We start from the raw sequence: 27,924 nt of genomic DNA on the forward strand, positions 1-27,924 counted from the left end.
AGAAATAAAATTCTGTAGCCCATATGGACAACCAAACAAATAATGTTAGTAGAAGAAACTCTTCTCTACACCCCTCAACTTATCTTCTTCCTCCAACAACAGCCTGATAAAGGCAAGTAGATGCATCCTCTGAATATGGTCTCCCGTAATAATATTTTTCCTATCCTCCTGATGGAGAACTTGAAGCAGGACTGCTGCACCAGAAGAGCTATTTTTCTCCAGGCAGTAGGCATAATACTTCTCAGCTTTCTCGGCAGAGACCTTTGATGGGAACATCAACTTTTGAAAGAAGTGGGTGCCTTGCATTATTGATTTAGATGTTTTCAATTGTGAGGTAAAAATCAATATTTGTAAAAAATCATCACTGAAGGATTTGCATTAAAAAGCAGACTTTGTAATTAATTAGATTGTATTAAGTAAACAGGTTCAGCCAATAGCAAACGTACAATAGCCAATGAAATAAAAAGCGCTTTTAGACAATTTTACTGCAGAAACATGCAAGCTAACTTATTGCCTGTTTCACCTATAAACAATATGACTAATTGGGCAAAGACAGTTAGAGATTCACTGTTGCTTTGTGCATTAGTTTACTTTTTTAATGCTTTCACTGGTACAGTTAGGGAATTATAGTGGATGAAACTTGGCAAGTTCCCTTCTACCACCCACTCACCAACAGTGTGTACCCCTGCTGCTCTTCCTCTTCTTCTTCCCTTAATGATGTAATCTGCTGTTGCCCTCTTTCAACTGCTGGAGATCTACAACTCTCTGCTCCCCTTACCTATTCCCTTCTCTCCCATTACTACTTGGAGCTTCATCATTAGAAGCTTTGCTCAGCCCCCTTTCACTGACCATGCTCCTTATTCCTTCCTCCTCAATGCTGGGAGTTGTGCTCTCCCCTAATGACTCAGATCTCTTCTCCTTCCATCCCGCCCTTCTCACTCTCCTTACTGTGAGGAGCTGGACTGTCTTCTCATCAATCCTATTATCCTTCAACAATCATATCCAATGCTGCTATTTTCATCGTATTTGTTATACCATACACTACTCATTTCTGGTAGCTCCATGTCTACTTTTCCAATTCCGCTTTTATTCATTTGTCAGTCACAACCTACACAGACATCCATGTACTTAAAAATAATACACAAAGCTGTTCAATATTATGAAATACACCTGTTGTCAACTCCCTAACTGCAATAAGACAATTCACTTTATGTATTATAACTTGCAATATTGTTCTTCAATGGTGTTTATATATGAATATTCATTAACATATGAGAAACTATTCGAAAGGTATTATGCTTAGGATTTTTCTTACTATGGACAAATTAGGAAACTATTTGAGGTATTTACACTAAGGTCCATGGTTAGAAGGCACCCATGCAAATGTTTGCTGTTAGACCTGGCATCATTGGCGTGGGTTTCCCCTGTTTTTTTGCCTTTGCCTCCTGTTATTTTGCTGTGTGTTGAACTTTGTTTTTCCTGGCTAGATACTATGGGCACATTGCAGTTGCTGTTCAGTGCCAACGTGCAAGTGCTCCCTCTGTAAATTGTTGTTATGGATTGGTGATTCCATGATTGGCATATTTAATTTTCTGGTAAGTCTGTAGTACAGTGCACTGTGTGTGCCCAGGGCCTGTAAATCAAATGCTGCTGGTGGGCCTGCAGCACTGATTGTGCCACCCACATGAGCAGCCTGCAAATGTAACTCAGACCTGCCACTGCAGTGTCTGTGCGCAGTTTGGTACTGCCACGTCAACCTGGCAAGTGCACCCACTTGCCAGGCCCTAACCTTCCCTTTTTTCATACATTTGAGTCACCCCTAAGGTAGGCCCAAGGTACCTCTGTGGGCAGGGTGCAATGTATGTGAAAGGTAGGACATGCCCTGATGTGTGTGGCATGTCCTGATAGTGAAATACTGCCAACTCCATTTTTCACTATTGAAAGGCTATCTGTCCTATAGGAATGAATGGAAGTTTATTTATAACATCTTATAACTATAACTTCCCATTGGGAGAAGATAGGAAGATACGGTTTAGTATGCCTGAACTCAGAATATAAAGATGCATCTTTTAGTAAGGATGACTTTTACATTCTGTGGTGGAAAAAATAAAATTTAAGAAAATAGGTATTTTCTTGCTTAGCCATTTTGTGTGCCTCTGCTAGGATTGTGTATTGACTGTCTGGCTTTGGAGTGACAGGGGCTGGCGATGTTCATTCTGTTCAGACAGCCACTTGGGGGGTTCAGGTGTGTCCTGCCTTTCCAGAGTGAGTCAGGGATGGGCTGAATAGACCTGAGCTGCATTTCTAGTAGGGGTAGGAGATTTATTTCATACCTGAATGGGCCTGGTCTGCCTTGGACAATGCTGTCTCCACCTCCTGTCGGGAAGCTGCACCAGAGAGGACAGAACTAGTTTTGGCTGGGCAAAGAGCTTCTCTGCCACCAGAGAACACATGAATTTGTGCTATATAGACTGGGGTCCAGAACCCTGAACTTTAGAAAACTTCTGGGATTCAAGAGGAACCTTTGCCAAGAAGAAGAGCTGGAGAATACTGAGGAGAAGTACTGGCCCTTTGCTGTGTTCTATCACAGGCTGGCCTGCTGTGGCTGTTTCCGCCAAGGAAACGACAAAGACTTTGCTGTGCGCTGTGTCCCCTGCTTGAGAAAAATATCCAAGGGCTTGAAGTATAACTTGCCTCCTGTTTTTGAAGTCCCAGGGATACAAAGACTTCACCTCCAGCTCTCCTGAACTTCCTTGCTGGGAGTTCTGACCTGCCAAGGGGTGCCTGCTGCTGTTGCAGGGATTCTGCTTATGCACAGAACTCTGCGCAGGAACCCAGGACCTCAGAGAATTGTGGTGTACCAAAAACTCCCTTCAGAACCCAGAACCCCTTATCCGACTAGCTTAGTGTCCCATTCGTTATCCGAGATCTAGCTCGGCGGTCCCAATGTATAGACAACCCAGAACAAGCGACTTAGAATATTCTCAGGAATGGTGGGAATCAGAAATACCTTTTCGTTATTATTCTCATATCAGTCCACAACAGAATAAACAGAGACACGGTTAAAGTTTAAAGAGTTAAATTTATAAACCTCGTGTCCTAAGATGCAGTATTTTGGCTAATATAAGCAGACAAATGGTTAAGATCAGAACCATCAGCATTGTTACAATACCATAGAAAATGAAAGGAGGAATCATAATAAAATGACAGTGGAAATCAGCCACCCTCCTTTCGCTAGTAAACTAATAGTATTATTATTAGACTATTAGAAGGTCTCTAGGCTTGAATGGGGAACCCCATACCGTATAGATCAGCTTAGTGGAATCACATCACAGGATCAGCTAGGCTCTCTCCTGGGAACACTCTTCTGCCGACTGACTCTAAAACATGCTGCACTGCAATATTAAAAAGCACTCGTCTTTCAGGTATCTGCAGCTGCGTGCATGTTACGGCTAAATAGTGGTACGGTCAACCTGAACACAACAACATGCACCGTCTAGTGACCCAGACTGGTTCTTTATACAATGTACAGACCAAGGTCACTGCTCACTGTTAAGGATGTTAAACAACAGACAGTTCTCATGTGAAGCAAAGTCTAGCAAGCATTTCTTAATTAATAACATGTGACAACAGTGTCGCGTACAAAAGCAGCAGAAGCGGCAAGATGGCTTTCTAACATCTAACGCGGTTGTGCTAACTTAGCATTGTACATAGGGAGATAAGTATCATCACTACACCCCCCTTTGATCGGACCACTAACCACTAGGGGCGCACTTTCAAGAACGCAGAGTTCAAGTTCGATAGAACGGAACCAAGGGCATGAACTATAAGTCCATATAAGGTAAGTGAAAAAGTTCAAAGAAAAAATAAAACGAAAAACGATGTTGTTAGGAAAAAACCTCTTTAAAAGGGAAAAAAGCATAACATCGATGGCAGCACCATGAAATGAAGAGGGCACAAAGTCAATCCATCAGGGTGTAGGCACAATAAGTTACAACAGCTTCCAAGAGAAAATCATTGGAACGGTCCGCAAAATTATCTGCCATACAGTTAAACAAGGGGAAGGAACACACGTGTTCCTCGACTAATGGAGCCTCAAGTACCACACTCGGACAACAGGCGGGTTCTTCAAGATCACTCCTTTCCAAGAAGTCAGCAGCAGCCTTTCCGATGTCCCAATTCCCAAGGACTCCATGCGCAGCCGCACAGGCCATAATCCCGATGCCAGAACAGTCCAACTCATGAACCACCAAGGGGCTCATCAGCTGATCATAATCCGGGGCAGGAGACACCGAGGATGACAAGCACAAATCCAGAGCCCATTGGAATGAACAATCTAGGCAATGAAAAACAGGTTGCACACAAGTAAAGAAGGGAAACCGGAACGACAATCCATAGGCCCTGCTTAAGGTTGCCAACGGTAAAGTGCCATAGTTATCAAGCATCCGGTTACGCAGATGGAGCAGCCGGGGCATGCTGCCTTGGCACGCAAGTTGTGCAGCCATTACGCAGCACGCAAATCAGTAGAAGCACCCCAGCTACGAGGGCGAGAAGCAAAGGTGAGACCTCCGAAGACGCTGGAAAAAATAGAATGAAAAAATGCGGGGATCACACCAAAAATAGTTTGAAAGGAGGTCACGAGGCCGGAGCCCACAATTTAAAAAAAATTAACCAAGCCACTTGTTGACGAGGCATTAAAGATAGTCTGAATCAGGGTTCCTAAATGTAGTGGGAGATCAGTATTCAAAAGAGCTTGTACTTCCGTGCGTGTGTTAGCTACGTGAAGGACAAATGTTTCACGGGATGAAGTCAATGGACTTCTTTCTGAGACAATAGAGCCCTTATTCTGCTCATCTTGTTGAACTCTGCTTTCAAGGTTGGAATAGAAGGCCAGATGGAGACATCGAGCCAGCCATGCGGGGGTGGGAAAAGGACGTTATTGCAGCAAACTACTCGCTGTGATACAGTCACTATGTAAGGAATTCCCACTAACATCCCACAGCAAGCTTCATTATTTAATATCAAATAACTACCGTTAGCAAGCAGCATAAAAGACAGTGTTATTACTGGCACCGGAATCCCTTTCAGGATGCACGCTAAATTAGGGGCCTGTACATTACAAGCACCATGTAACTGAATATGTCTACAAACTACAGAGTGATCTGGAGTGGAAGTACACTCCTCCCCTTTCAAGTAAACCTCTGTACCGTCTCTCACACATCTATATGTGAATGGGAGTGACCAAACTTCGTGCAGCAAGGCAGTACCAAGTTGTTCATATCTGCCAAGAGCATAATGTTTCATGCATGAACTAAACTTAAACAGGGGAAAAGGTAACGTGATCAACCCGTGGATAAGCCACACAGCAGAATTTAATTCAGCAACAGAGAAAGGTAAAGGTTCTAACTTCTCAATGTGCAGTAGTGAGTAAATAGCATCTTTCATGGACATAAACTGTTGCTTTGCAGTTAAATTAAAAGGGAGGAACAAAGATGAAACATTCATGTAATCCCAAGTGACTTTTCCTGCCTTTAACTTTTGCAATGTCCATGCAAACTGCATAATAGAACGCAATTGGTTTTGACCATGATACAGTACAGACAAATCATCCTGCACAATGTCTAACACAGATGACACAATATTATCTAAGGTATAAATTCTGGAAGACAGGGTGTTGATTCTATTATCTATTACAGCCAATACTTTCTCCATATTGGCTTGGTCAATAGCTCGTAACCTGGACGCAGCCTGTGACAGCTTCCAAACTTTGTTGTAAATAGCATATACCCATCTTTTGGACCTGCCAGTAGCAGGACCCTTAACAAAATCATTCAAATCTATTTTGTCGTTTAATTTTGATAAATGAAGTTTAACAGATGCTAAAGTAGAATGTTGCAGCCATGATTGGCATAACTTCCCCACGGAGTAGGTAGTTACACTATGAGAGGATTCAAAACGTGGGTCCACACGAACTTGTGTATACTCCTGTTTGAAACCAAGAAACAGATGTTGACAGACATCTGAACTTGTCTGCCACACCAACCACCCTTCCGGATTCAAATTAGTAATGTTGAAGGATGTGTTGGACACGTATGTCTGCAAGTTAGAAAGGGGAAGATCTGTATGATTACCCCAACCAGGGTAAGCACCCAGATCCGGAATTGAGGGTGAATTTAATTTTTTTGTAGTACCCAATCCAAAACAGGTGGTCTGAAAAATTGAAGAATTTAAAAATAACATGTGATTCAGGATAAGACAGGCACGATGCAAAGCTTCCGTTCCCTGTACCTGCCATGGTTTAGTACCCCAAAGTGACTTAAGATCGACAGTAGCTTTCCACAGATCATATCCTCCAATTGCCAATTCGTCCATAAAGGACTTGGAATACAACAATTTGGTGTGTGTCAGTCTAACTTTAGAAGCAGACTCAGGCGCTACCTTAAAGTTTGACACACTGAAATCAGAAAAATAAGTGTATTTGCTCACCAACATGGCTGAGCTGCCCAACCTAGGGGCGGGACAGTGTTCCCATTGAGTGTAATTTACAAAATTCCTAAACGTATTTGCTTTGTGCAGGAAGTGTGTGCCATAATGTTGATAGCAGAATTGCTCATCATAATTTGCAGTATCTAAATACAAATCTTCAGCGTCAAATGCAACATAATATTTCAAATCAGAAAACAGTGCTTCAATGGCTTTGACATCCCAATCATCCGAGTGGATGTTCTGTTTAACCACATCACCCATAGAAACACGAAATACATTCGGCACATTAATCACTTCAGTGGGGCCATGAATTTGAAACTTAACAGCATCCCAAGCAATCCCATCACGGACAGGCCAGGCGGTAATGTTCACACATGTCTGGTCTCTTTTCATGATATGTGATGAGGAGTGGGGGGCCAAAGTTCCATCAATTTGACGAATTGTAGATCCTTCTTTCAGGTAGTGTCCATTGATAAGTCTAAAAAACACTACTAGAAAGCCAATGGACATAAACAAAAAAATACATATGAGCACCAGCCAAATGTAAGTCCAAGGGGGAATCAAAAAATGTCTTTTGAACCAGGCAACAACAACGGAAATCTTTGACGGGGCAACGGAAGAGGCACCGGGACTTCTGTAGGATAAGCATACTCAGGATCTTCAGGCAGACCACCAGCCGTCGGTGGCAGTAAAGGACCAGTAACAGCTGGTGTCATATAAGAAGTATCGGCCACTCGCTGTAGCTTGACATCGTCAATAGAGATGTACCTGTTATCCTTATGACCAGGAAGTGGAGGTAAAATGACTGTACGTGTACCCTGTACTCCAAGCACCGGAACTGGTGCACGATAAGAGGGGCCGAACTCCTTCTTGTTCTCCACCTTCTCACGGACCAGGTCACCAACTCAAGGTAGCCAGCCGACTACCAGAATCTGAAGTGCAGTATCAGATGTGGAGGGTACGTGTTCCTTCGCTAGAGTGTCTCTGGCTTCTTGATGAGTCTGCAATACAGCACAGTGATCATCTAGGTCAAAGGGTGCGGCCGACGCCGCCAAGTCTAGACCATCAAGGTCCGGGACAAACATTTGTATGCCAAAGAGCATCATGTATGGGGTCCGCCCACCCAGAGACCTTCTAGGGAGATTATTAAGTGCACGTTGAACGTCATACAAGTGGGCCAGCCAGTTCCGGCCAGTACCTAAAACCCTGGCTGTCAAAGATTGCTTTAAGTCACGGTTCATTCGCTCCACCACACTATTGCCCTCAGGCCGGTATGGAGCCGAAAATTTGACTTGGACCTCCAAATTTCTCATGGCTTCTTTGTACGCCTTAGAGGCGAACGCAGGGCCGTGATCAGAATGAAAGGTACCACACGCAAAACTTCCAACAAAGACACGCAAATCCTTGATGACAGTACGGACATCAGCACTCCTTTGTGGCCACACCCACAGAAAACGTGTGCACAAATCCACTGCAACCAAGATGTACTTGTACGCAGTATCAGAGGTAAAAGGACCGCAATGATCTAAATAAATGCAAACAAGTGGTTTATTAGATATATACAACTGCGTTTGTGGTGGACGCGCCGCAGATGAAGGTTTTATCTGCTGACAAATGTCACAATCAAGAACATAGGTGCGTGCTTGTTTGTATAAGCCGAACCACCAGTAACGTTGCTGTAATAAAGATACCGTAGCCTCAACGCCGGCATGCGCGGACGCTATGCCCTCGTGGGCTGCTGATACCAAAGATGGTCTGCAGTCCGCGTTGGGAATCAATCTGTCACCAACGTCGTTAATCCTCACTAACGGGACGTTATCAGGACTCAAGTGATAATGGTAACGAGAAGGGAAACCTTTCGGAAAGCCCTTCCCCGTCTCTGTAGCAGCAATAGCCGCCAAGATGTCATCATCGATCTTACTTTTGGATATCATAACTGCTGCTACTAAGAATGTCGCCACTGCGGTTTTTGCTGCCTCGTCAGCCAAACTGTTACCAACAGCATGGACGCCAACACGTTGGTGACCAAGAGTGTGAATTACATCCACAAGAGGCAGATGTTCTTTAAGATCTGCCACTCGAACCCAAAGCAACTTATGCTTAATCGTGCTACCTTTGGAATCATGGTAGTCGTTCTGAGACCAGAAATGAAGATTATCGTTGTATGCTTGGACACAATAAAACGAGTCACTCACTATAAGAGTAGTGACTCGAGATTCAGCAAACTCCAGTGCAAGAACCAGAGCACGAAGCTCCGCCAACTGCACGGTACAATCACCCAATGACTGTGTATGTACAACATCGGATTGGAACTCACCATTTACGAATGTACCAACCACAATTGCACAAGCCGCTGAATAGGCGTGCTTTGATCCAGTTGCGGGCTGCGCAGACCCGTCAGTGTAAATGACACAATTGTAATCCTCGAGCGGGCGCAAAGACAGAGGAGGTGGATGAACGAATTCATATTGCAAGAACTCCTGAGTCTGTAAGGCCGCGTCAAAGATATATGTGACGTCCGGCGAAGTCAAGGAAGTGGCCCATTGTATCCACCTTGGATGCAAAGCCTTAGAGTTAGGTACACTAGCTTTCGTTACTGCCTCGAGGGCAGGATATGATGTCACCACCAGCATACGTTTCCCTTGTGATAGTGCACGTTCTTTCAGGATAGCCATCTGAACTGCTGTCAGTACTTTTTCGACAGCGGAAAATCGCAGCTCAGCTGAAGTGTACAGGTGTGATTTGTATGCAATGGGGACGGTGTCGCCCTCATTGAACGTTAAGTATGTGAAACCCACTGCACCCGGCACAATTCTAATGACCAGGTTAGTGTGGTTATCACGCGTTTGTAAGTATTTCGAAGCAAGAAGGTCAGCCTGCAATAACTGTAATGCAGCTAAATGCTCCGGCAGCCAGCATGATTTGGAAAAAGTAGGCTGTACCAAGGCATAAAGCGGCTTGATATGCTGGGCATAGTCAGGAATGTACGTGCGACCGAAATTCAGAAAGCCCAGCAGGGATTGTAATTTTTTCAGTGTAGTAGGAGCACGGAGGCGTGCGCATTTCTCAAGGAAGTGCGGAGCCAATCCTCGACCTTCATTGTTGAGTTTGTACCCCAAGAACAACACCGTATACTCGGCAATGTGGGACTTCGCAAAGTTGAACTTGTAACCGAAGTCAGCAAACATAGTAATTATGTTATCCACGCGAGCAAGGTGTGGAAGCAACTCGTCGTCCGTTAGATATATGTCGCCAACATACGAGTACGCCTCCGGGTCTACCATCTCTAAGAGAGAGACCACTCGAGCAGCAAAGACCCCAGGGCTGTTTTTATAGCCCATCGGGAGCCTTTTGAATTGTTTTTGTATGCCACCCGAGGTGAACGCTGTCCACTCATAACTGAGAGGGGCCAGGTTATGACTATAAAAGCCATTGGAAATGTCAAGTGTGGTTTTAAACCGTTTTCTCACAAGACTATCGACGAGAGCCGAACCGTGGGTATTTTGCACCACGCACGTCCGGCAGTGTGAGTTTAAATGCCGGTAATCCAAAACTAGGCAGTACGATCCATCAGGCTTTGTCACAGTGAATAAAGGATTATTCATAGGTGAGACACATGTTTCAATTACTCCCTGATATTCCAGTTGTTCAAGGATGGAAGCGACGTGAGGTCGTGCCTCACGGCGCATGGGATATTGGGGTTGTTGCTGGGGCGTGAACCACAACGGAATCTCATGGTTGGGAGAAAATTTATCCCAGCCGACCTGATTACGATACAACGCAGGCGCAAGCACCGGCGCCCACTCCCCGGCCAACCTCGTAGAATGTTCCGTCGGCACTGTGTGCCCAAAGGATGGGAGGATCACGTCCTCCCCTCGAGGAGCATCTAAAACAAAAGCCGGGGGCCAATCAGCCTCCGCCAAAAGAATATCATAGGTGGAGGTCAGATTATCCCAAAAAACCACTCTAATTTTGCATTGTATGTCACCCTCAATTAAAAGGACAATTTCAAACAGCCTTTCAGGGGGAGCCACGCGGGTATCAGCAGTTTCAACACTTACAAATGTATCAGTTGCTGTCACCTCCAGATATGGACGCAGTGCTTGCCGCACTACTGTAACTTCCGCTGCGCTGTCTAGCAGCGTTAGCGCCCATGTCAGGTTCAGAAGCTGTGTCCGTACCATCTGAGGCATACCTCGCCGTTAGTGCAGCAACTTTCTTTTTCTGAAACGGGGGCCGTTGACGTGCAGACTCGTCCTGTTTGCCTTTACCGTCGGTCTGGCGAGGTTGCTCACGACCTTGAGCACCCCTTCCTTTCCCACGGTCTCCGCCACCGGATTGTGAAGCCGATGTTTCCTGTGAAGAACGAGGAGAGCGTTGTTCAGAAACTTGAAATCTATCAGGTGACTTACTACGAGAACGATCGCGCAGATCATATGTGCGGTCACTGGACGACCGGTCGGGTGAGGCAGAACGAGAACCCTGTTTCTGTTGCTGTTTCCCCTGTTTCTTTGCTCTCCAACTCTGCTTTGGAAATTTGGGTTTTTCGTCTTTAGTAGACGAACTCACCTTAGTTTGTTGTACTACATCAGGAATGATCACGGTGGGTTTCACACCCAAGGCGCTACGACCCACCATTCTGTAGGCTTTCGCAATAATTTTTGCGAATTCCCTGGGCCTGTCGTTCACATCCACAAGTTCCAGCATATTACCAATTTGGAACTGCATGGCATCTCCTTTGAGGTTGCCCATCACCATGGAACAAACCACATTGAAGCTGTCAACAAGCCTCATTCCCAATTCAATAGCCGCCTCCGCCCCATGGTTCTCTTGAACCTTCTTGATGACGGAGGGCAGTACAGACATAGACGGAGTGCCATAGCACTTCGAATAGGTCGCCGCAAAGACCTTCCCCCAGTTGTCACAATCGGCAATGTCCGGGACCAGGTCTTTAGGCAAAGTAATGGTGAGTATCCTGTGTTTTTCCACAGGAGTAGTATTTGGAAAAACTGCTTCTAGTTGATCAAATTTCTCAGCAAGCCAATAAGGAAATTCATCCTTACTGGTGGGGCACTTGCCGACCACTGAATTAACCATAACAGGACTAATAACCACTGCGTGATGCTCCGTAGGTTGTCCCGCAACAGCAGGTGCCCCCTGCCTGCACGGTGCGTGACACGTACTGCACTAAAGCCCTATGTACTGTAATAAGGGCAGTGTGGAGCACACGCAACTCAGCTACCGCCACCGTGAGATAGCGGGGATGAGGCGTAAATCCGGCTAGCACCGGCCATGTGGCCCCTGCAATAGACAATGGGCCCATTCTTGCCGGTGTAACCGCATGGGGAAGGGCGCCATTAAACCAAATAGTATGCTGTCAGGCAGAGATAGGAATTTCTTGTGTCCTATATGGGGTATAGACCGCAGGAAGCTGAGTGGCAGTATAGGTGTGAAACGTATCATCGTCATCCACCGCCGGAAAAGTCACCCATGAGTAAAACAACTCATACGGGTATGACGCATCAGCACTGACCACAAAAATAACAGCCATCCCTTCATCTGGCACCCCATACGCCGTCAAATGACGGCGCAGAGGTGTATGACTATGCGCGGCTATATCAACCGCCATCAGGACACACTAAAGTGTAACAACGATATCAAGTGTAGCACCGGGGTTCAGGAAAAATAACCTTTTTAATGATCAAGCTTGAAGGAACCTATTAGTCGAAACCTAGGTAGGTTAAACCGTCACTCCCGTCAACCGGAAACCAGAGTGAGGGTGTTGTGGACTAATAGAAGCACTACTAAGGCGTCTCAAATAGACCAAACGTTAGGTGCGCCATGTTGCAGGGATTCTGCTTATGCACAGAACTATGCGCAGGAACCCAGGACCTCAGAGAATTGTGGTGTACCAAAAACTCCCCTCAGAACCCAGAACCCCTTATCCGACTAGCTTAGTGTCCCATTCATTATCCGAGATCTAGCTCGGCGGTCCCAATGTATACACAACCCAGAACAAGCGACTTAGAATATTCTCAGGAATGGTGGGAATCAGAAATACCTTTTCGTTATTATTCTCATATCAGTCCACAACAGAATAAACAGAGACACGGTTAAAGTTTAAAGAGTTTAATTTATAAACCTCGTGTCCTAAGAGGCAGTATTTTGGCTAACATAAGCAGACAAATGGTTAAGATCAGAACCATCAGTATTGTTACAATACCATAGAAAATGAAAGGAGCAATCATAATAAAATGACAGTGGAAATCAGCCACCCTCCTTTCGCTAGTAAAGTAATAGTATTATTATTAGACTATTAGAAGGTCTCTAGGCTTGAATGGGGAACCCCATACCATATAGATCAGCTTAGTGGAATCACATCACAGGATCAGCTAGGCTCTCTCCTGGGAACACTCTTCTGCCGACTGACTCTAAAACATGCTGCACTGCAATATTAAAAAGCACTCGTCTTTCAGGTATCTGCAGCTGCGTGCATGTTATGGCTAAATAGTGGTACGATCAACCTGAACACAGCAACATGCACCGTCTAGTGACCCAGACTGGTTCTTTACACAATGTACAGACCAAGGTCGCTGCTCACTGTTAAGGATGTTAAACAACAGACAGTTCTCATGTGAAGCAAAGTCGAGTAAGCATTTCTTAATTAATAACATGTGACAACAGTGTCACGTGCAAAAGCAGCAGAAGCGGCAAGATGGCTTTCTAACATCTAACGCGGTTGTGCTAACTTAGCATTGTACATAGGGAGATAGGTATCATCACTACACTGCTATTCTAGATCTCTGGAGGTTGTTCCTGCTGTGGGGAGCTGAAAAAGCAATGCAACGAAGAGAATCGCGGCGCAACTGCACCTGTTTCCAATGCATCGCAGAACAAACCGACGCAGCGCATGTCCATGGCTCGAGAAATTGCTGCAGGCCACATCGAGTGTACCGATCTAAGAAGCCAAAGATCACCATGGAGAAGTGTGGCTCAATGATTAGAGCGGCAGACCCTGATGCAGAGGTCTATCCCGGGACCAGGGTTCAGTTCCCCGCCTCGGCGGGTCTTGGGCTCAAAAATTCCACGGACCTGATAATTCTCGCCTCAGTGCCTATTCCAATCATGGAGTCCCACTCTGCAACTCTGGGCAATAGCTTGCTTAATCTCCACAACGGCCCCCACAACGCTAAGGATGCCTGGCCTCCACCTTGGGGGTGCCCAGGAGTGGACGCCTCACATGGAAAGCCAGGATGGGTTCCACAGCGGTATTCGTACAAGCGCCTTGAGACCCTTGCGGGTGAGTAGTGTGCTATACAAGTATCAAATTTTACAATTTACCACACCGATTCCGACGCAGGCCCGGTTGAGTGGCTGCAAGAACCAACGCATCTTGGGACCACGGCTGGAGAAATTAACGCATCCCTGTTCTCACGCATCACATCCGGGTGCCATGCCTGCTAGAACGCCGGGGCCACAGTAAAAAACCAATGCATCACCTCTTCGCTCAGTAAGAAGCCGACGCATCACCTCCCTTTCAGTAAGGAACAGACACATCACCGCCCCTGCATGGCAGTAAGTCACCGAATCGTCACCTCCCCTGGAGTAAGAAACCGACGCATCACCTTCCCTGGGCGTAAGGAATCAACGCATCACCTTCCCTGCAAACGATTTGTTTCTGCGTGTGATGCATCCAAGGTACTGTGTGTGAAAAGTGTTGCATCTACAATTTGCTTTGAACAGAACAGTTTCTACCTTTAGACAGCCATATTTTCATTACTGTATTGTGGATTTTGATTGTATTTGTCTTGTTTAGTTTAGATATTTTTCTAAACTGGTGTGGTGTTCATTTGTAGTGTTTCACTGTATTACTGTATGTGTTTACAAATGCTTTACACACTGCCTCTGAGATGAGCCTGTCTGCTCATGCCAAGCTACCAAGGGAGTGAGCAGGGGTTATTTTAGAAGTGTATCCCCCTTACCCTGACTAGGAAGAAGGGCCCCTACTTGGACAAAGGTGCAAACCATTGCCAACTAGAGACCCCCATTTCTAACATAAATAAACATTGTATTGGTCATCAACCGTGGCCTGTGCAGGTAAGAGTGGTGGGGAGGTGGGGCTTGGTGGTGGGAGGATTTCAACAGATGACGAGGAATTTATAAATAATTTATTTAATTTTCCCTCATCATCGTTCAAGGTCACCCAACCCTGTCCCACTGCTCTGACCTGCACGGGTTGCGGCTATTGGTCATACTGGTACTTCTAATGTCTGAACCATTTATTAGATCCGATTTCATATCAGATGTTGGACTTGGCCTTTTGTCTAGGGTCTCCCCCAGATTTCTGCCTTCTGTTGCTGAACTCTGTTTGTTGGCTTTAGTACTCTGTGCACTTTACCACTGCTAACCAGTGATAAAGTGCTTGTGCTCTCTCACAAAAAGTATAGTACAATTAGGATCTACCTGAATGGCACATTTAATGTACTTGTAAGTCCTTAGCATATGGTACTACATGTATCCAGACCCATAGGTTAAATGCTATTGATGGACCTGCAATACTCATTCTGCCACCCATTGAAGTAGCTTTTAAAAACATGTCTCAAGCCTTCCACTGCAGCCTGTAGTGCATTTTTAAACTGCCACTTCGATCTGTCAAACTAAATCTTTTTCCAGGCCTACACCATTCTTTCTATTATATAGAAGTTAGGTGGTGTTACGTTTAATATGTCCTGCCATTTTCACTACTGTAAGGCCTGTCTCTCCCTTGACTAACACTGGGTTAACCTTTCACATTTAGTAAGTGCTAAGTTTGGACTGGGAGCACATAGAGATATTCTGTTTAGATTCAAGAGAATTGTAATTTAAAATCTTCCTTAATGGTAAAGTTGGATTTTAAGTCACAACCCTGCAAATGCCACTATTAGCAATTAGCATTTTTTTGTCCTAACCTTTTGTGCCTTCTGCCTGTATCCTGAGTCACATGACTAGGAATGGCTGAGCTGTTGGGGTTTGTGTATTCCTTCCAGATAGTGTAACATAGGAGATTAGGTGTGGACAGGACAAACCATCCTCAAAGGATGACTGGGGGTGGAGCTGAACACTGCCCCCTTTGCATTTTAAAGGCCTTGCCTCCAGCCCACAAAGGAACCTGACAATAGTCTTTTGTCACCACAGACTTCTTGGAGCCTTGACGGGGAAGGGAATGACTTTCCAGAACCAGATGTGGGGGTAGATTAGGGAATCCCCCCAAATAAAAGGTTGGCAGCAGGTATAAATCTTGGACCTCCAGAGCTACTCTTTAGTACACACTTAGACCTGTGGTCCTTACAGAAGAAGGATTCCGTTGCTCCTTGCAGGACTGACCTGCTGCTTGAGGACTGCTTTAATCCCCAGAAGGCTGCCCTGCTGCTTGAGGTCTACCCTGCTGCCTGAGAAGGAAGTCTGGACCTGCTCCCTTCATCCAAGGCTACCTGAGTGACGCCAAGTGACAGTCGGCTGACCTCCTGTCTGAGCTACCTGAACACAACAAGTTCCAGAGGCCTCCCTGCATATTCCCAGCTGACCTGCACCACTAGATCTGCCTGCACCTGCAAGCTGACCTTCCTGTATCCTGCTGTCCTCTTCTCAAATGAGTTTCTGATTCACAAGAAGTGACTCCACATGTTCTGGACCCTTGGCTGGCATCAGTTGGGCTCCTTCTGTGAAAAAGATAACATTTTGACATTTTGGGCTCTGTGACTGTGAACAGGCCCATTCATGCCAAGACTGTGCAATCTGTGACGACTTCCAAATCACACCTCCAGAGTTTTGACAGTACAAGGACCGCCAGCGACAACTGGCAATATGTGATCTGCACTTTGCACTACACAAACAGCAAGCAGTACAAAGCTCCTGCAAAGACCATTCACATCCTGATCTTCGTGCTACATCAACAATCATCCATGAGGCCATGCCTGCTCTCCATACTATAGCAAGGAACACCCATGATGTCCATGATTGGCACTTTTGTTTTATTAGGTGCTATATCTTCCTAAAACTTTAAAATGGCATATCTTTGGATCTAATGATTGCATTATTGTCATTCTGGTATAATTTTATTTATTAAAATAAACTATGTCTAAATTGATTTGCTATTTTTCTTGTGTTATATTTTTACTTTATTTTTTGTGTGTGCTGTAAATATAATTTTCACATTCCCTCCAAACCTGTTGCTTGCTTTGTGCCAAGCTACCTGAGGGTCAAACACAGGTTAATTCAGTGACTTTTGTGGTCCACAATGACAAGTATTGAGGTTGTTGCCTGAGTGGGGCTTCCACTCCCCTCAAACAATGGCACAAGTTCCTACTTTTGATAGTTATGCCTTCTGGAAAGAGGGTGTCAAAAAATAATATACTACAAAAATATTGCAGGCCTTTGCTAAGTTCCTCCTGATTTTTGCCCCTTCTTCTCTAGTTGGGGCTTCCAGAAATAAGGGAGGCCCTTACTGTAGTCACTGTGTTGATCAGCACTTCTGAGTATTATATGTAAGCAAACAAAAGGAGATGATGGAATTGCCCAGAGTGAAGACAACTCCTCTTAGGGTTGCCCTCAATTCGACTGCTAGGCTCATAACTGGCACTATAAAATACAATCATATTTCTCCGGACTTCCTGGCCCTGAATTGGCTTCCATATGAAGTTCGCACACAGTTAAAAAATGCATGCATGGCACACAAAGCTTTCCATTTTAATACCCGCTTTTCCTCCCTCAGAAGCTTGAGCTCTCATGTGGTTCGATAGCCTCCAGAAGCACCAGTATCCTTTTGCTCAAACCACAAAAATTCAAGAAAAAAACACCTACAATCGAGTCTTCTCAGGTATGGCTCTGAAGATCTGGAACTCCCTCCCCCCGAAGTCAGGTGAACCCTTCCACTGCCCTCTTCAAAAAAGAAGTCAGAGGGCTCTTGATGAAGAAATTCCTGCCTCAGTCAGGCTTCTCCATTGGACACTGAGCCCATAGGCGTTGATTTGTGGCCCAGTTGCCTGGCTCACGAGAATGTCGGACATTATAAGAATGTGATTTTTAAAAAATCAATTTCTTGATTCTGTTTTGTTTGCCTGCACCCTTCTTGATGCATAAACTGTAAAGCGCTCTGATACCCTTGGTGGTCATGTTCGCACTATATAAAACTTTCTAAATAAATGAATGGACACAGCACTGAAACTTTTAAGACACTCACCTCCAGTCACAGATCTGGGTTGAATCCTTTAGCTCACTTCGCCACCTCAGTTCAGACCCAGCTATATGCAAATCATTCTTGACTCTGTGCCTTATGGGAACAGTCCAGCCTGAACTGCCAAGCCAGGTCTTCCCTGAACTGGAAACGAGCATCCTAGGGCTGTTTTTGGGGTAACACTCCTCATCTGCCAGGCTAGCTGAATCCAGTGGCAAAGTGTACAAGGGACCCATGTCTGGGATACCCTGTCAATTTAGGATGAACAAAGCAAACACAAGGAGATGATGAACGGAGTGATGAAACTTTTCAGACACTCACCCTATGTCACAGATCTGGGTTGAATCCATGCCACCCCAGTTCAGACCCAGCAATATGCTAATCAGTCTTGACCCTGTGCCTCATGGGAAATGTCCAGCCCGAACTGCCAAGCCAGGTCTTGCCTTAACTGGAAACATGCATACTGGGTCCCGTTTTGGGGTAACACCCCTCATCAGCCAGGCTAATTTAATCCAGTGGTAAAGTGAGCTAGGTACCCACGTCTGGGAATACCCTGCTAACTTAGCGCGTACAAAGCAAACACAAGGAGATGATGGACAGAGCTCTGTAACTTTTCAGACATTCACCCCCAGTCACAGATCTGGGTTGAATCGATCATCATTCTTTAGCTCACTTCGTCCCCACAGTTCAGACCCAGCATATGCAAATCAGTCTTGACCCTGTGCCTCATGGGAACTGTCCAGCCTGAATTGCAAGCCAGGTCTGCCCTGAACCGTAAACAAGTAACAGATGCGGCCCACAAGGACCACAAAATGGATGAAAAGGCCAGATAGCATACAGGCAGGAGCGAGAAATCCAAATAGAAAATATGAGCAGAACCTGGAACTTACAAACCCAGAACGGAGCAGATGTGAACCATATCAAGCTAAAGGAGGATTCCACAAGATGCAGCTAAAGGAAATTCTTAAGATAACCAGTGTCCTACTTTCAGTGAAAACAAGAAACAAAGAGCAAAGCAGCCAGGAGGGAGAACTCTGCTGGCACCGTGACGGAGCTTTCTCGACTCATGGTATTGATTATTCCAGCTCATTATATAGGGAGAAACAGGAAACAAGGACAGAGAAGAAGAAGCAAGCAATATCTAGGAAGTTAATTTGCCATGATGAATTGGAATACTCACAGATATTAGTAGAGGAGTGTATCTTGGATTTCGAAAGACATATTGAGTAACTTCTGGTTTCATGAACAGAGCAATGAAAATGGGGCCGTAATGTACCCAAGCATAAAATCAGAGGTCCCAAAAGAAGATTTCAAGGGGTGTGATGGATAGAAAACATTTGACTCAACATAGTCTTTAATACCATTCAGGATCCTGCCCACATGTCAGCTTGGAGGAAGAAAGACAGAGATCCAGCTCTTCCACGGTTGTGCAGCCTCGCTCCTGCCAGCAAGACTAAACGTGGCTCATCTGCCATCCTGCAGGAAAAGAACAATCCCAGGTGGATCGGCCTACGACTTGTGGACTTACTGTAGCCTTGCTGACCACGTGGTCCAACACTAATACAGTATGCTAGACGATCAACCACCTTTATCTGTATTTGAATTGTCAATAAACCACATAAAAATGGCCTAATTTGTCGTAAGAGAGTTGTTATACTGAAAAAGAATCCTTTCTGTTGACCTGATCATCTCTGTGGATGACTTCTTTAAGGCATATACCCTAGGAACTGCAAGTCATATGTAAGACCTATATGTTCTCACTGATTAAATTGTTTTTAGAGATGGCAGCCATGGACACCTCTTCCTCCTCTCTATCCACTTCCTTCTGCAACTCAAATGGGTCTGCCTTTAATCTGCATGCAAGCATCATTTATGAATGCTTGTTTTTTACATGCATTACCATATTACAGCCAGATCTACTGGTATGTCAAGCATACTAATCATAAAAGCTTATCTACATATATACACTATTCAAGCCACAATTGCTTTGTAAATTACACATAACACTACTTAGACTTTTCTTTGACTTTATTGCTGAGATAGTCAATCAGGGTGCAAAGACGTCAGTGGATGTTGTTAGCGTGATTGTGAATAGACGTATTAAGGTGGTATTAATTGTATCAATCCTTTAATTGCTGATGTGTTTATGCAGCTGTGTTAAAGCATGTTTCTGGAAAATTGGCATTTGGTTGTTGTGCCAGTTGGTCTCTTTGTTCAGCCATTTACACTGGGGTAGATTTATGAACTTGTCACACAGTGCAGTACAACAAGTCACCTTGCTGGCCCGGCATTGCATTACTGCGAAAGGACAGGAATGCACAGTATTTTAGAAAATACAGTGCTTTTTTGCCTTTTACCCTGAACTGGTGCTCTTTTGGCAGCCTAGCACCAACGCAGGCACCCTTGCACCATGGTTCAAGGGTGCCTGCATTGCATGCAGGATTGTTTTTGTGAAGGAAGGGAAAGATTCCTGCACAAAAACAATTCTGAGAGGCACATTCCTCTTGCCCTGGGTGCTACAGAATGCAGTACCGAGAGAAAGAGGAAGTCATGAAATAAAGATGTTTTTCCTTGTTCTGCCTCACCAGAGAAGGAGTAAATTTTTGATGCTTTCAAAGGTCTACCATTTCTGGTAATTCAGCAAATTCAACAAAAACCATGGGAGTTGCGTGGGAACACCCATACAATGCCCATGAAATGCCTTCCCAGGGCAGAGTAAGGCAACCCAGTGATTTGCGCTGTGTTGCCTTACTCCAGATCTATGGAGCCACTCAGGACCACCTAAAGTGACCTTGCGTGGCTTCATAAATCCAACCCTGCCAAGTACCATGCATCAGGCGTTAGTCTAACGCATTTCAGTGTGGGGAGCCGCATCATCGCACTGAAATGAAAAATCACGCATTAAAGCGTGAGCTCTGCTATAATGCACATCGACTTAAGCAGCTGTGACTGAGCGTGGTGTGCCCCCCCTACCAGCAGGCTTAAGGGGATGGCTGAAGATATGTTAAGTGCTTGCAGCTCTACGAGTACTGCTACAAAGTATATACGTTGTAATAACAGAGACACACCCCTAGGTTGGCACATGCGCAAAAGTAAAACTGATCTCTCATTCAGTGCGGCCTTTTGGCTTGACTAGTCAGAAGACAGATGGTGAGTGAGTGTATTTAGCAGGGGTGGTGCGTCCATTGGGGCGTTGGGGCATTGCCCCACTAGCCACATTGCCCCATTCACAGTCGCAAGTAACAAGAGAGTTGAGTTCTTAATTAAGTAATAAAAACTAGTAACTACTCGCTCGTGGCTCCATTCGGAATCGGCACTGGCAGACAGTCTCATGTAATCGGCTGCTGAAGGGGGTGGGTGCGGGGCTGGCTGCGGCAGCAAGGGTTGGGTGACAGCAGCACTTACTAAGTGCAGCTGCAATAGTGCGACTGTGCGCATGCTCTATTGTGGGCTCTGACCAGCCCGAACATGCGCACTACAGCCACCTCCTACTACTTTCCTGTAGCCAGGAGAGCGAGGGGGGAGTTGGGACCCGAGAGGCCGAGGGTTGCTTCATGCAGCAGCCCCCGGTCTCCTAATGGGCGGGCCGTCTCCATGCCCTAGCCAATCCTGGCGCTGCCAATGCAGTGTCTGGATTGGCAGAGTGCACTGCGCATTCTGAGCCTGAGGGCAGGAATTAAAACATTGGGTGCCGCGCGTGGGTGGGTGGCAATGCCGCACTGTGATTGGCCATCGTTAGTGAGAGACCTCGTCCTCCTCGTGCGTACTGAGTAGTGACTCACGGATGAGGCCTGCTACCCTGCGGTGCCCCAGTGTGGTGCTGTGAGGGGTCTGGACTTTGCACCCTGAAACTGAGAGATAACGGCGGGACTGGGCTGGTGGTGCTGTTTCGCCTTCTATGAGCCGAGGTTCGCCCAGGCAACTGGCGGCCCTACACAACGATCGCAGCTGCCTTAAATTTGATGGCTGCAGTTAGGCGAAGCAGGCCTTGAGATGGGGCCCTAGCAGCTGAACTGGTTTGCGGAACGTGCAGCGGGATTTGGGACCGAAGGTCAGAACTAGGTCGCTCCCTGGCCTGCAGCCATCCTTCTGGTCTGCAACGTGGTTGGCCACACAAATACAGAACCCGAACTGGCCCCGGACCAGCGGACTACAGGTACTGCCAGTGTCGCCCATCGGCTGCTAATTGCACATAGAGCGGCGCGGACCCGGTAAAATGTTTGCTTGTTTAATTCTAATCTTCCCAGCGCGACTCCCCTCCTCCCCCCGCAAGTATTGGGAGCGCGAGCCGCGACTGCGATTATGATGTTTTAAAAGGCGGTCAGTTTTACAAAATTTCAATGGAATTAAACGTACTGAACCGTTCTTGTATGCGGTTTCCTACACCACATATAGGCCGCTCACTTCTGAGATAACAGTGGGGTGAACAGCCAAAATTCAAACTATCTCAGACAGATGGTCGACTTCACACTTGTAGGCCCAGCAGAGGCGGCAGAAGTAACCCTCTCGTAGGTGTTCAGAGTGACACCAGTGGAGGTGACGACGTGAAGTTGTGAAGTGAACGCCACAGCAGAGGGCGGTCTAGCACGAGTGTGGTTCCCATCACTGGCTGAAGAGACATAATCACACTCACGCTCCTGTCCCCTGCCTGGATAGGTGCCAGGCCCAGGCTAATAACACAAATATAATATAATGTCATGAAAGTAATGTTGATCTAATCCGCTCTTTTTATTGCACCCTGAGTGCCCTTGGTCTTATATTTTTTTGCTGCGCGTTTACCTTTGACTTAGTGGCGTCTTTTCAAGAATGCATGAGGATTCGTAACGATTATAGCATTATTCGGTGAAGAACAGCTTTGCCCTGGGGCACATTTAATTACAAAAACGCTATCACCGGTTGTATATTTATGTTTTGTCGAATGAAACAGTCCTGAGCTACCAAGATGCATCAAATATTTAAAGTGTTTGATCATTCCCACGTCGGTTATTTAGATGGTTGTGTTTGCCTGCACATTAATGTTGTTTTCCAATCATTTCAATTCACTTTCGAGATAGTGAGATCCTGAGACGAATAATGGAAAGGTCACTATAGATGCCAGACTCGGGCTTTTCTGCTCGCCGCAGTTTCACATTTTGTATTGCTTCTCCTAGGGGAAAAGTGGAGTTTTATTTTGTGTGTTTGTTTTTTGTTTATTTTGAATGTTTTCAAAAGGAATTAAATCTTAAATTTGTTTTCTCCTCCAACTCCGTAGATCCGTATGAAGGTGTGGAATTAGAAAGTGAGTGAGAAAGACATTGGGAGATAAAATAAGACAGAAGGACACAGCCAGAATGATAGAGAGGGTTCGGGAACAATGTAAAAGTGAGTGCGGCTGGAGAGGCGGCGGGCCATTAGGGGAATGCTAGGCAGAGGGAAGTGGAAATGCATCAAACTTTAAATGAATGCACTTGATCTGATGTTTCTTCTCGCACCAGAGAGAAAGCAAAATAAACAAGCATTGAAAATGCAATAGGTCTCGCCTTTGATTAAGTTAAAGCCATTTGCTTTGCTAATCGTATTGTATAGCAAAGCAAATGGCTTTAACTTAATAAGAGCCGAGACCTATTGCATTTTCAATGCTTGTTTCAGAATGTTAGGAGTGAACTGAAAGGTTGTATTTTTCTCAAGCAAAGTGAAGAAGTGAAGGAAGAGAGCGGGGAAGTCGGAACCAAGGCAGAGGGGGACAGTGACACACGTGGGTCAGGCGTCGAGGGAGGGGAAACGGAACCTAGAGGAGAGAGACGTACACACATAGAAGTGGAGAGGGGTGAGATGGAAACCAGGGCAACGGGAGGGAGATATACACAAGGGGTAAGAAGTAGAGCAAGATAGTGGGGGAGAAGGAAACAAGGGCAAAGGGAGAGAGACACCGCTGGAGGTCAGAAGGGAGGCGAGAGAAAGGGGGAGATGGATACAAGGGCAGAGAGAGACACACACAAGGATTAGAAGGGGAGCGAGCGAGAGAGAGAAGGAAACAAGGGCAGAGAGAGACACACAGGGAAGTGGAGCGAGATAGTGAGTGGGAGGGGAACAAGGGCAGAGGGAGAGACGCATGGAGGTCAGAAAGGGAGAAAGAAACTGGGCAGAGAGAGATACACAGGTGTTCAGAAGTGGGGGAAGAAAGCGAGGGGGAGACGGAAACAAGAGCAGAGAGAGTGACACGCAAGGGGGTCAGGCGTGGAGCCAGATAGCGAGGGGGCGACGGAATCTAGGGAAGGGAGACGTAAACACACACGGAGTCAGAAGTGGAGCGGAATAGAGGGTGAGATGGAAACTAGGGCCGCGGGAGGGAGATGTGCACACGCGGTCAGAAGTGGAACGAGATAGAGAGGGGTGAAGGAAGCAAGGGCAGAGGGGAGAGAGATACACATATAGGGGGCTCAGAAGGGGAGCGAGAGAGTGGGGGAAACAAGGGCTGAGAGAGCGAGAAGCCGGCAGGAAGGGCAGATGTGGCTAGCGAGATGGGCGAGGAGGCGCATGGGGTGCATGCTAGTGGGAGAGGGCACAGAAGGAGAGGCCGCGGCGGGTGACCCTCGCCGCAGTGGCATGGCAGGGGTGCCCTTATAAACAACCTTCCCTTCAGCTGCCAAGAGCGTCCATGATCTCGGGGTCTGGAAGGGATGTTTTCTGCTCTTTATTTAAAGGGACTCCATGTGCCTTGCTTATGCCAGAGCGCTCACACACCCTGCGTGGCGCTATACTGTATTAGGAATGTTCCGAAATGCACGCACTCTCTCTTGGTTGCACTGAAACCTGCCAGCGGGGCTGCAGGACCTCATCTGCATAATCAAGCTTCCGGCTGCGGGACTGCTCCAGTGACGGGCCGCTTTAGATTCATACATCCAGAGCGTTTCTTAAAATGTCTTCAGCTTCGGGGCCCGTCTAGGGCCCGACCTCGGCATCACGCAAGGAGAGGCGAGCCAGGGACGGATATAATGAGATCACGAAATGGAGGATGAAAACCAAATATTCGCACATATAAACATGTACTGAGGACGGAGCATCCAACGCACTGACGAGCGAGCAAGTTTGATTTTGGGTGGGGGGAAGGGAGGAGCGGGTACAATTGCCAATGAAGAGCCAGCTTGTAGCACACCCGCTTCACGGCTGTTTTGAAGTCTTTTCTTATCTGCTTGTTAAATAAACAAGCAGATAAGAAAAGTAGAAGCAAGTTTTGGGGGGAAAAAAATCTGAAGGAAGACGTTTAGCGTGAGAGAGTTGTGTTAGATCTAAATCTTGAAACAGATAAGCTAGGTTCAACAAGCATTGGCCGCACGCGCGCCTTGCGCTTAAAGTTAAAAAACAAAAACAAAAAAAAAAGACAAGCCCGGTGGAGCGTGGCGCGCGCTTGGGGGCGGGGGAGCGGACCCTTTGAAGTGCTCCCAAAAGGCGGCTTGAATGGCGGCACGATGCGCGTGATTGTGCGCGTGCTAGCCATGCAATCCGCTTTTTGGGAGCACTTTTCAAACCCGCTCTCTATAGTCTCGCTTTGCGATCGCTTACGCGAGACCTAAAAAATTGCTTTCTGTGCTCAAATGCAGTGTGTCAAGAGGTAAGCAAGCGCAGTCGGTGATGCTGACAAGCGTAGGTGGTCCTGTCATTCTAAGTTACAGTACTGGAAATTCCTCACTAAGTCTTGGGAGTTCCTCTGAAGTTTGTAAATGTAAATGTACAGATATTTATATAGCGCAAATCACCAACCGGTCTCTAAGCGCTTGCTTAGGGAACCCGTCCTGGTATTCCCCTGTGAGATAGCCCAGCAGGGCATCCACAAGGTGAAAGCCAGGCATCCCGCCGCGAGGGGCCATTGTGGAGATTAAGCAAGCTATTGCCCAGAGTCGCAGAGTGTGAACCCATGAATCAAGTATGCACTGGAGCGAGAATTATCGAGTCCATGGACAATTTATGGACTCAAGACCCAGCTGAGCCAGGAATTGAACCCTGGTCCCGGGCTGACCTCTGCTTCCAGGTCTGCCTACTCTAACCAGTGAGCCACACTTCTCCAAGTTTATACCGAACAGCCTGCCCACCTGTGGCTCTGTACTGGACATGTCTTTGGGAGGGATCTTTATTAATGTAATAACTGCACTTTCACCATTGCTATATTAACCTTCCTGCTTTCTCAAATTTGCTTGAAAATGCACCATTTGTCCACTCTTTTTTCAAACCCCCCCCCCGTAGGTTGTTCCGTCTCGCTCATTGGGGTGCAGTATGAAAATAATTTTATGCTTCACCACTTTCAAATGTCACCAGCCACCACTGGTATATAGGGGCACAGTTTAATAGGCTAGTGTCTTTGGGTGAGTCAAAGGCCAGTCCTACTGCCGGCATTTCACTACGTTAGTTTGGGCCGGCTGCTGCACTTCCTTCAGGCAAGTCAATACACAGCTCCAGTCTAACGTCGGCGCTTGCACCATCAGCGGACGGAACATGGGGATCATGAGGTGGTGGTTGGATTGATTCCTCCGAGTGCCAGCTGTGGACGCTGACTCTCATGCCATCATATCAGTGCTGGGCTGTTTCAGGGCAAGTCAGGCTTAGAGCTGTACTCACCGCTGCCCCTGCCAGCTGGAAAAATGAAATTTAATCTGGATGCGATTCCCGCTCTCACGATTCATCCCAAAGTGGCTGACTCAGTCGGAGTCACTAAGGCGGGCCACGGCGCAGCAAATATATGGGTCTAAGCTGCTCGCCGGAGGTATGACTGGCCACGGCGGCATCACATCACGCAAGCGGGACGGCCCGAACCCAGGCCACCTAGGAGTCATCCGTATCATTAATCATCAGTAGTAGAGGGATGCCTCAGAGTGAGAGTCAATATTATTATATTAAATACGTCTCTGACTGTGAGAAATATTGCTTCTATTTATACAGTTAGACTGAGCCATCATGACGCTGGTGCCCAACTGACTCATGTTGTAGGCAGGGCGTCGGCCACTCAGCTATTGATTATCTATACTGCAGTCTTTTTGAAATAACGTACAGCCGGAGAGGCCCTGCGCAGCCGGCCTGTGACCTAGGCTAACATATTCTTCAAACAGCCTCTCCTGAGGCTTGCCCCCTAACAGTACGATCAGGTTTCAAAGCCATTAGGTTAGTGAGCCCTTCCATTTCTGGTGCTTCCTAAGATTTTCTCGTTGTTCAAATGGGTGTAATTGCTTGTGAGAAAGTGTCACTCATAATGGTTGGAATGTCACTCATAATTACACTGAAATTTTGAAAATGTCACACATAGCAATCTGAAACCTTGGCAGCTATGTAAATCATATGGAAGGTTTGCTTTGCTCTTGCATCACTTTGTGTCGTGCAAGAGTGACACAAACCAGCTCATAAATGGGCCCCACATTCAGGGCTAAGTATTGGTGAAACCCCACATCAATATTCCATTGCAGCCTAAAGATATAATGAAATTAAATAATACGATATTTTCTTTTTTTAAACGAATGTCATCTGTATTTTGATACCAGACAAACATAGTCATAGTCATAGGATTTTGTAGAGCGCAACATATCACCCGAGGGTCTCAAAGCGCTTGCCTAAACCCTAAGAAACGTGAAGGGAAAGAAGGTGAAAAGAGTGCCAGAGAAGGACAAACGGATTAGAACAGCCAGGTTTTTAGAGCTTTACAAAATAGTCTGTGATTAGTTTCCATGCGTAGCTATAGTGGAAGAGAGTTCCACAGAGAGGGGGCAAGATATGAAAAAGATCGGCCCCCAGTCCTAACGATACGGATCTTAAGAGGGGTAAGAAGATACTTGCTGGAGGATCCTTGAGTTCTGGTACATTGGTACCAGATGAGTTTTTTTTAGCAATGTAGGATGGTCCAGTCACATGGATAGTCTTGTGGACCAGTCAAATTATCTTGAAATGGATACGTTTCCTGATGGGCAACCAATGGAGAGTTCTCAAACTTGGTGCCGACGGAGTCCGAGAGGTAGGTTTAGTACAAGTCTGGCGGCTGTATTTTGTAACACCTGGAGTTTGGTGAGCAGCTCTTCATTGATGGAGACCAACAGGGCATTTCGATAATCAAGCGGGCTGATGATGAGTCCCTGGACCAGCAGCATCCTAGTTTCAACTGGGATCCACTGGAAGATCTTACGAAGGATACACATGAGTCCATAGCAGACTCCCAACACATGATTAACATGGTCTGCCGTGGAGAGGTAGTTATCAATCAGCACCCC

At 46.2% G+C, this 27,924-nt stretch overlaps 2 protein-coding genes across 3 annotated transcripts in view; one reads left to right on the forward strand and one right to left on the reverse strand.

Annotated features, from left to right (window-relative positions):
• The window catches only part of DGKB (diacylglycerol kinase beta), a 1,940,047-nt gene that overhangs the window by 271,000 nt on the left and 1,641,123 nt on the right, over nt 1-27,924 (forward strand). The window lies entirely within an intron of this gene.
• LOC146789214 (uncharacterized) lies at nt 46-27,852 on the reverse strand. The gene is made up of 3 exons (XM_085630049.1): nt 27,712-27,852; nt 8,277-9,422; nt 46-261 (listed from the first exon to the last, which is right to left on the reverse strand). Exons 1-3 carry the CDS (start codon nt 27,850-27,852, stop codon nt 46-48), a joined length of 1,503 nt encoding a protein of 500 aa, XP_085486175.1.

Source organism: Triturus cristatus, chromosome 10, assembly GCF_964204655.1.
Source record: "Triturus cristatus chromosome 10, aTriCri1.1, whole genome shotgun sequence".
NCBI classification, from domain to species: Eukaryota; Metazoa; Chordata; class Amphibia; order Caudata; family Salamandridae; genus Triturus; species Triturus cristatus.

Bases quoted from the DNA above. Each gene is read 5' to 3' on its own strand.
- LOC146789214 (XM_085630049.1), bottom strand. From the start codon at position 27,852: ATGTGTATCCTTCGTAAGATCTTCCAGTGGATCCCAGTTGAAACTAGG. The intron at 9,423-27,711 runs GTGTTACAAAAT...GCCTTGGTACAG, and splicing joins AGCTGCTCACCAAACTCCAG to CCTACTTTTTCCAAATCATG. The intron at 262-8,276 runs GTTGGTGACAGA...TTCCCATCAAAG, and splicing joins CGTTAGTGAGGATTAACGAC to GTCTCTGCCGAGAAAGCTGA.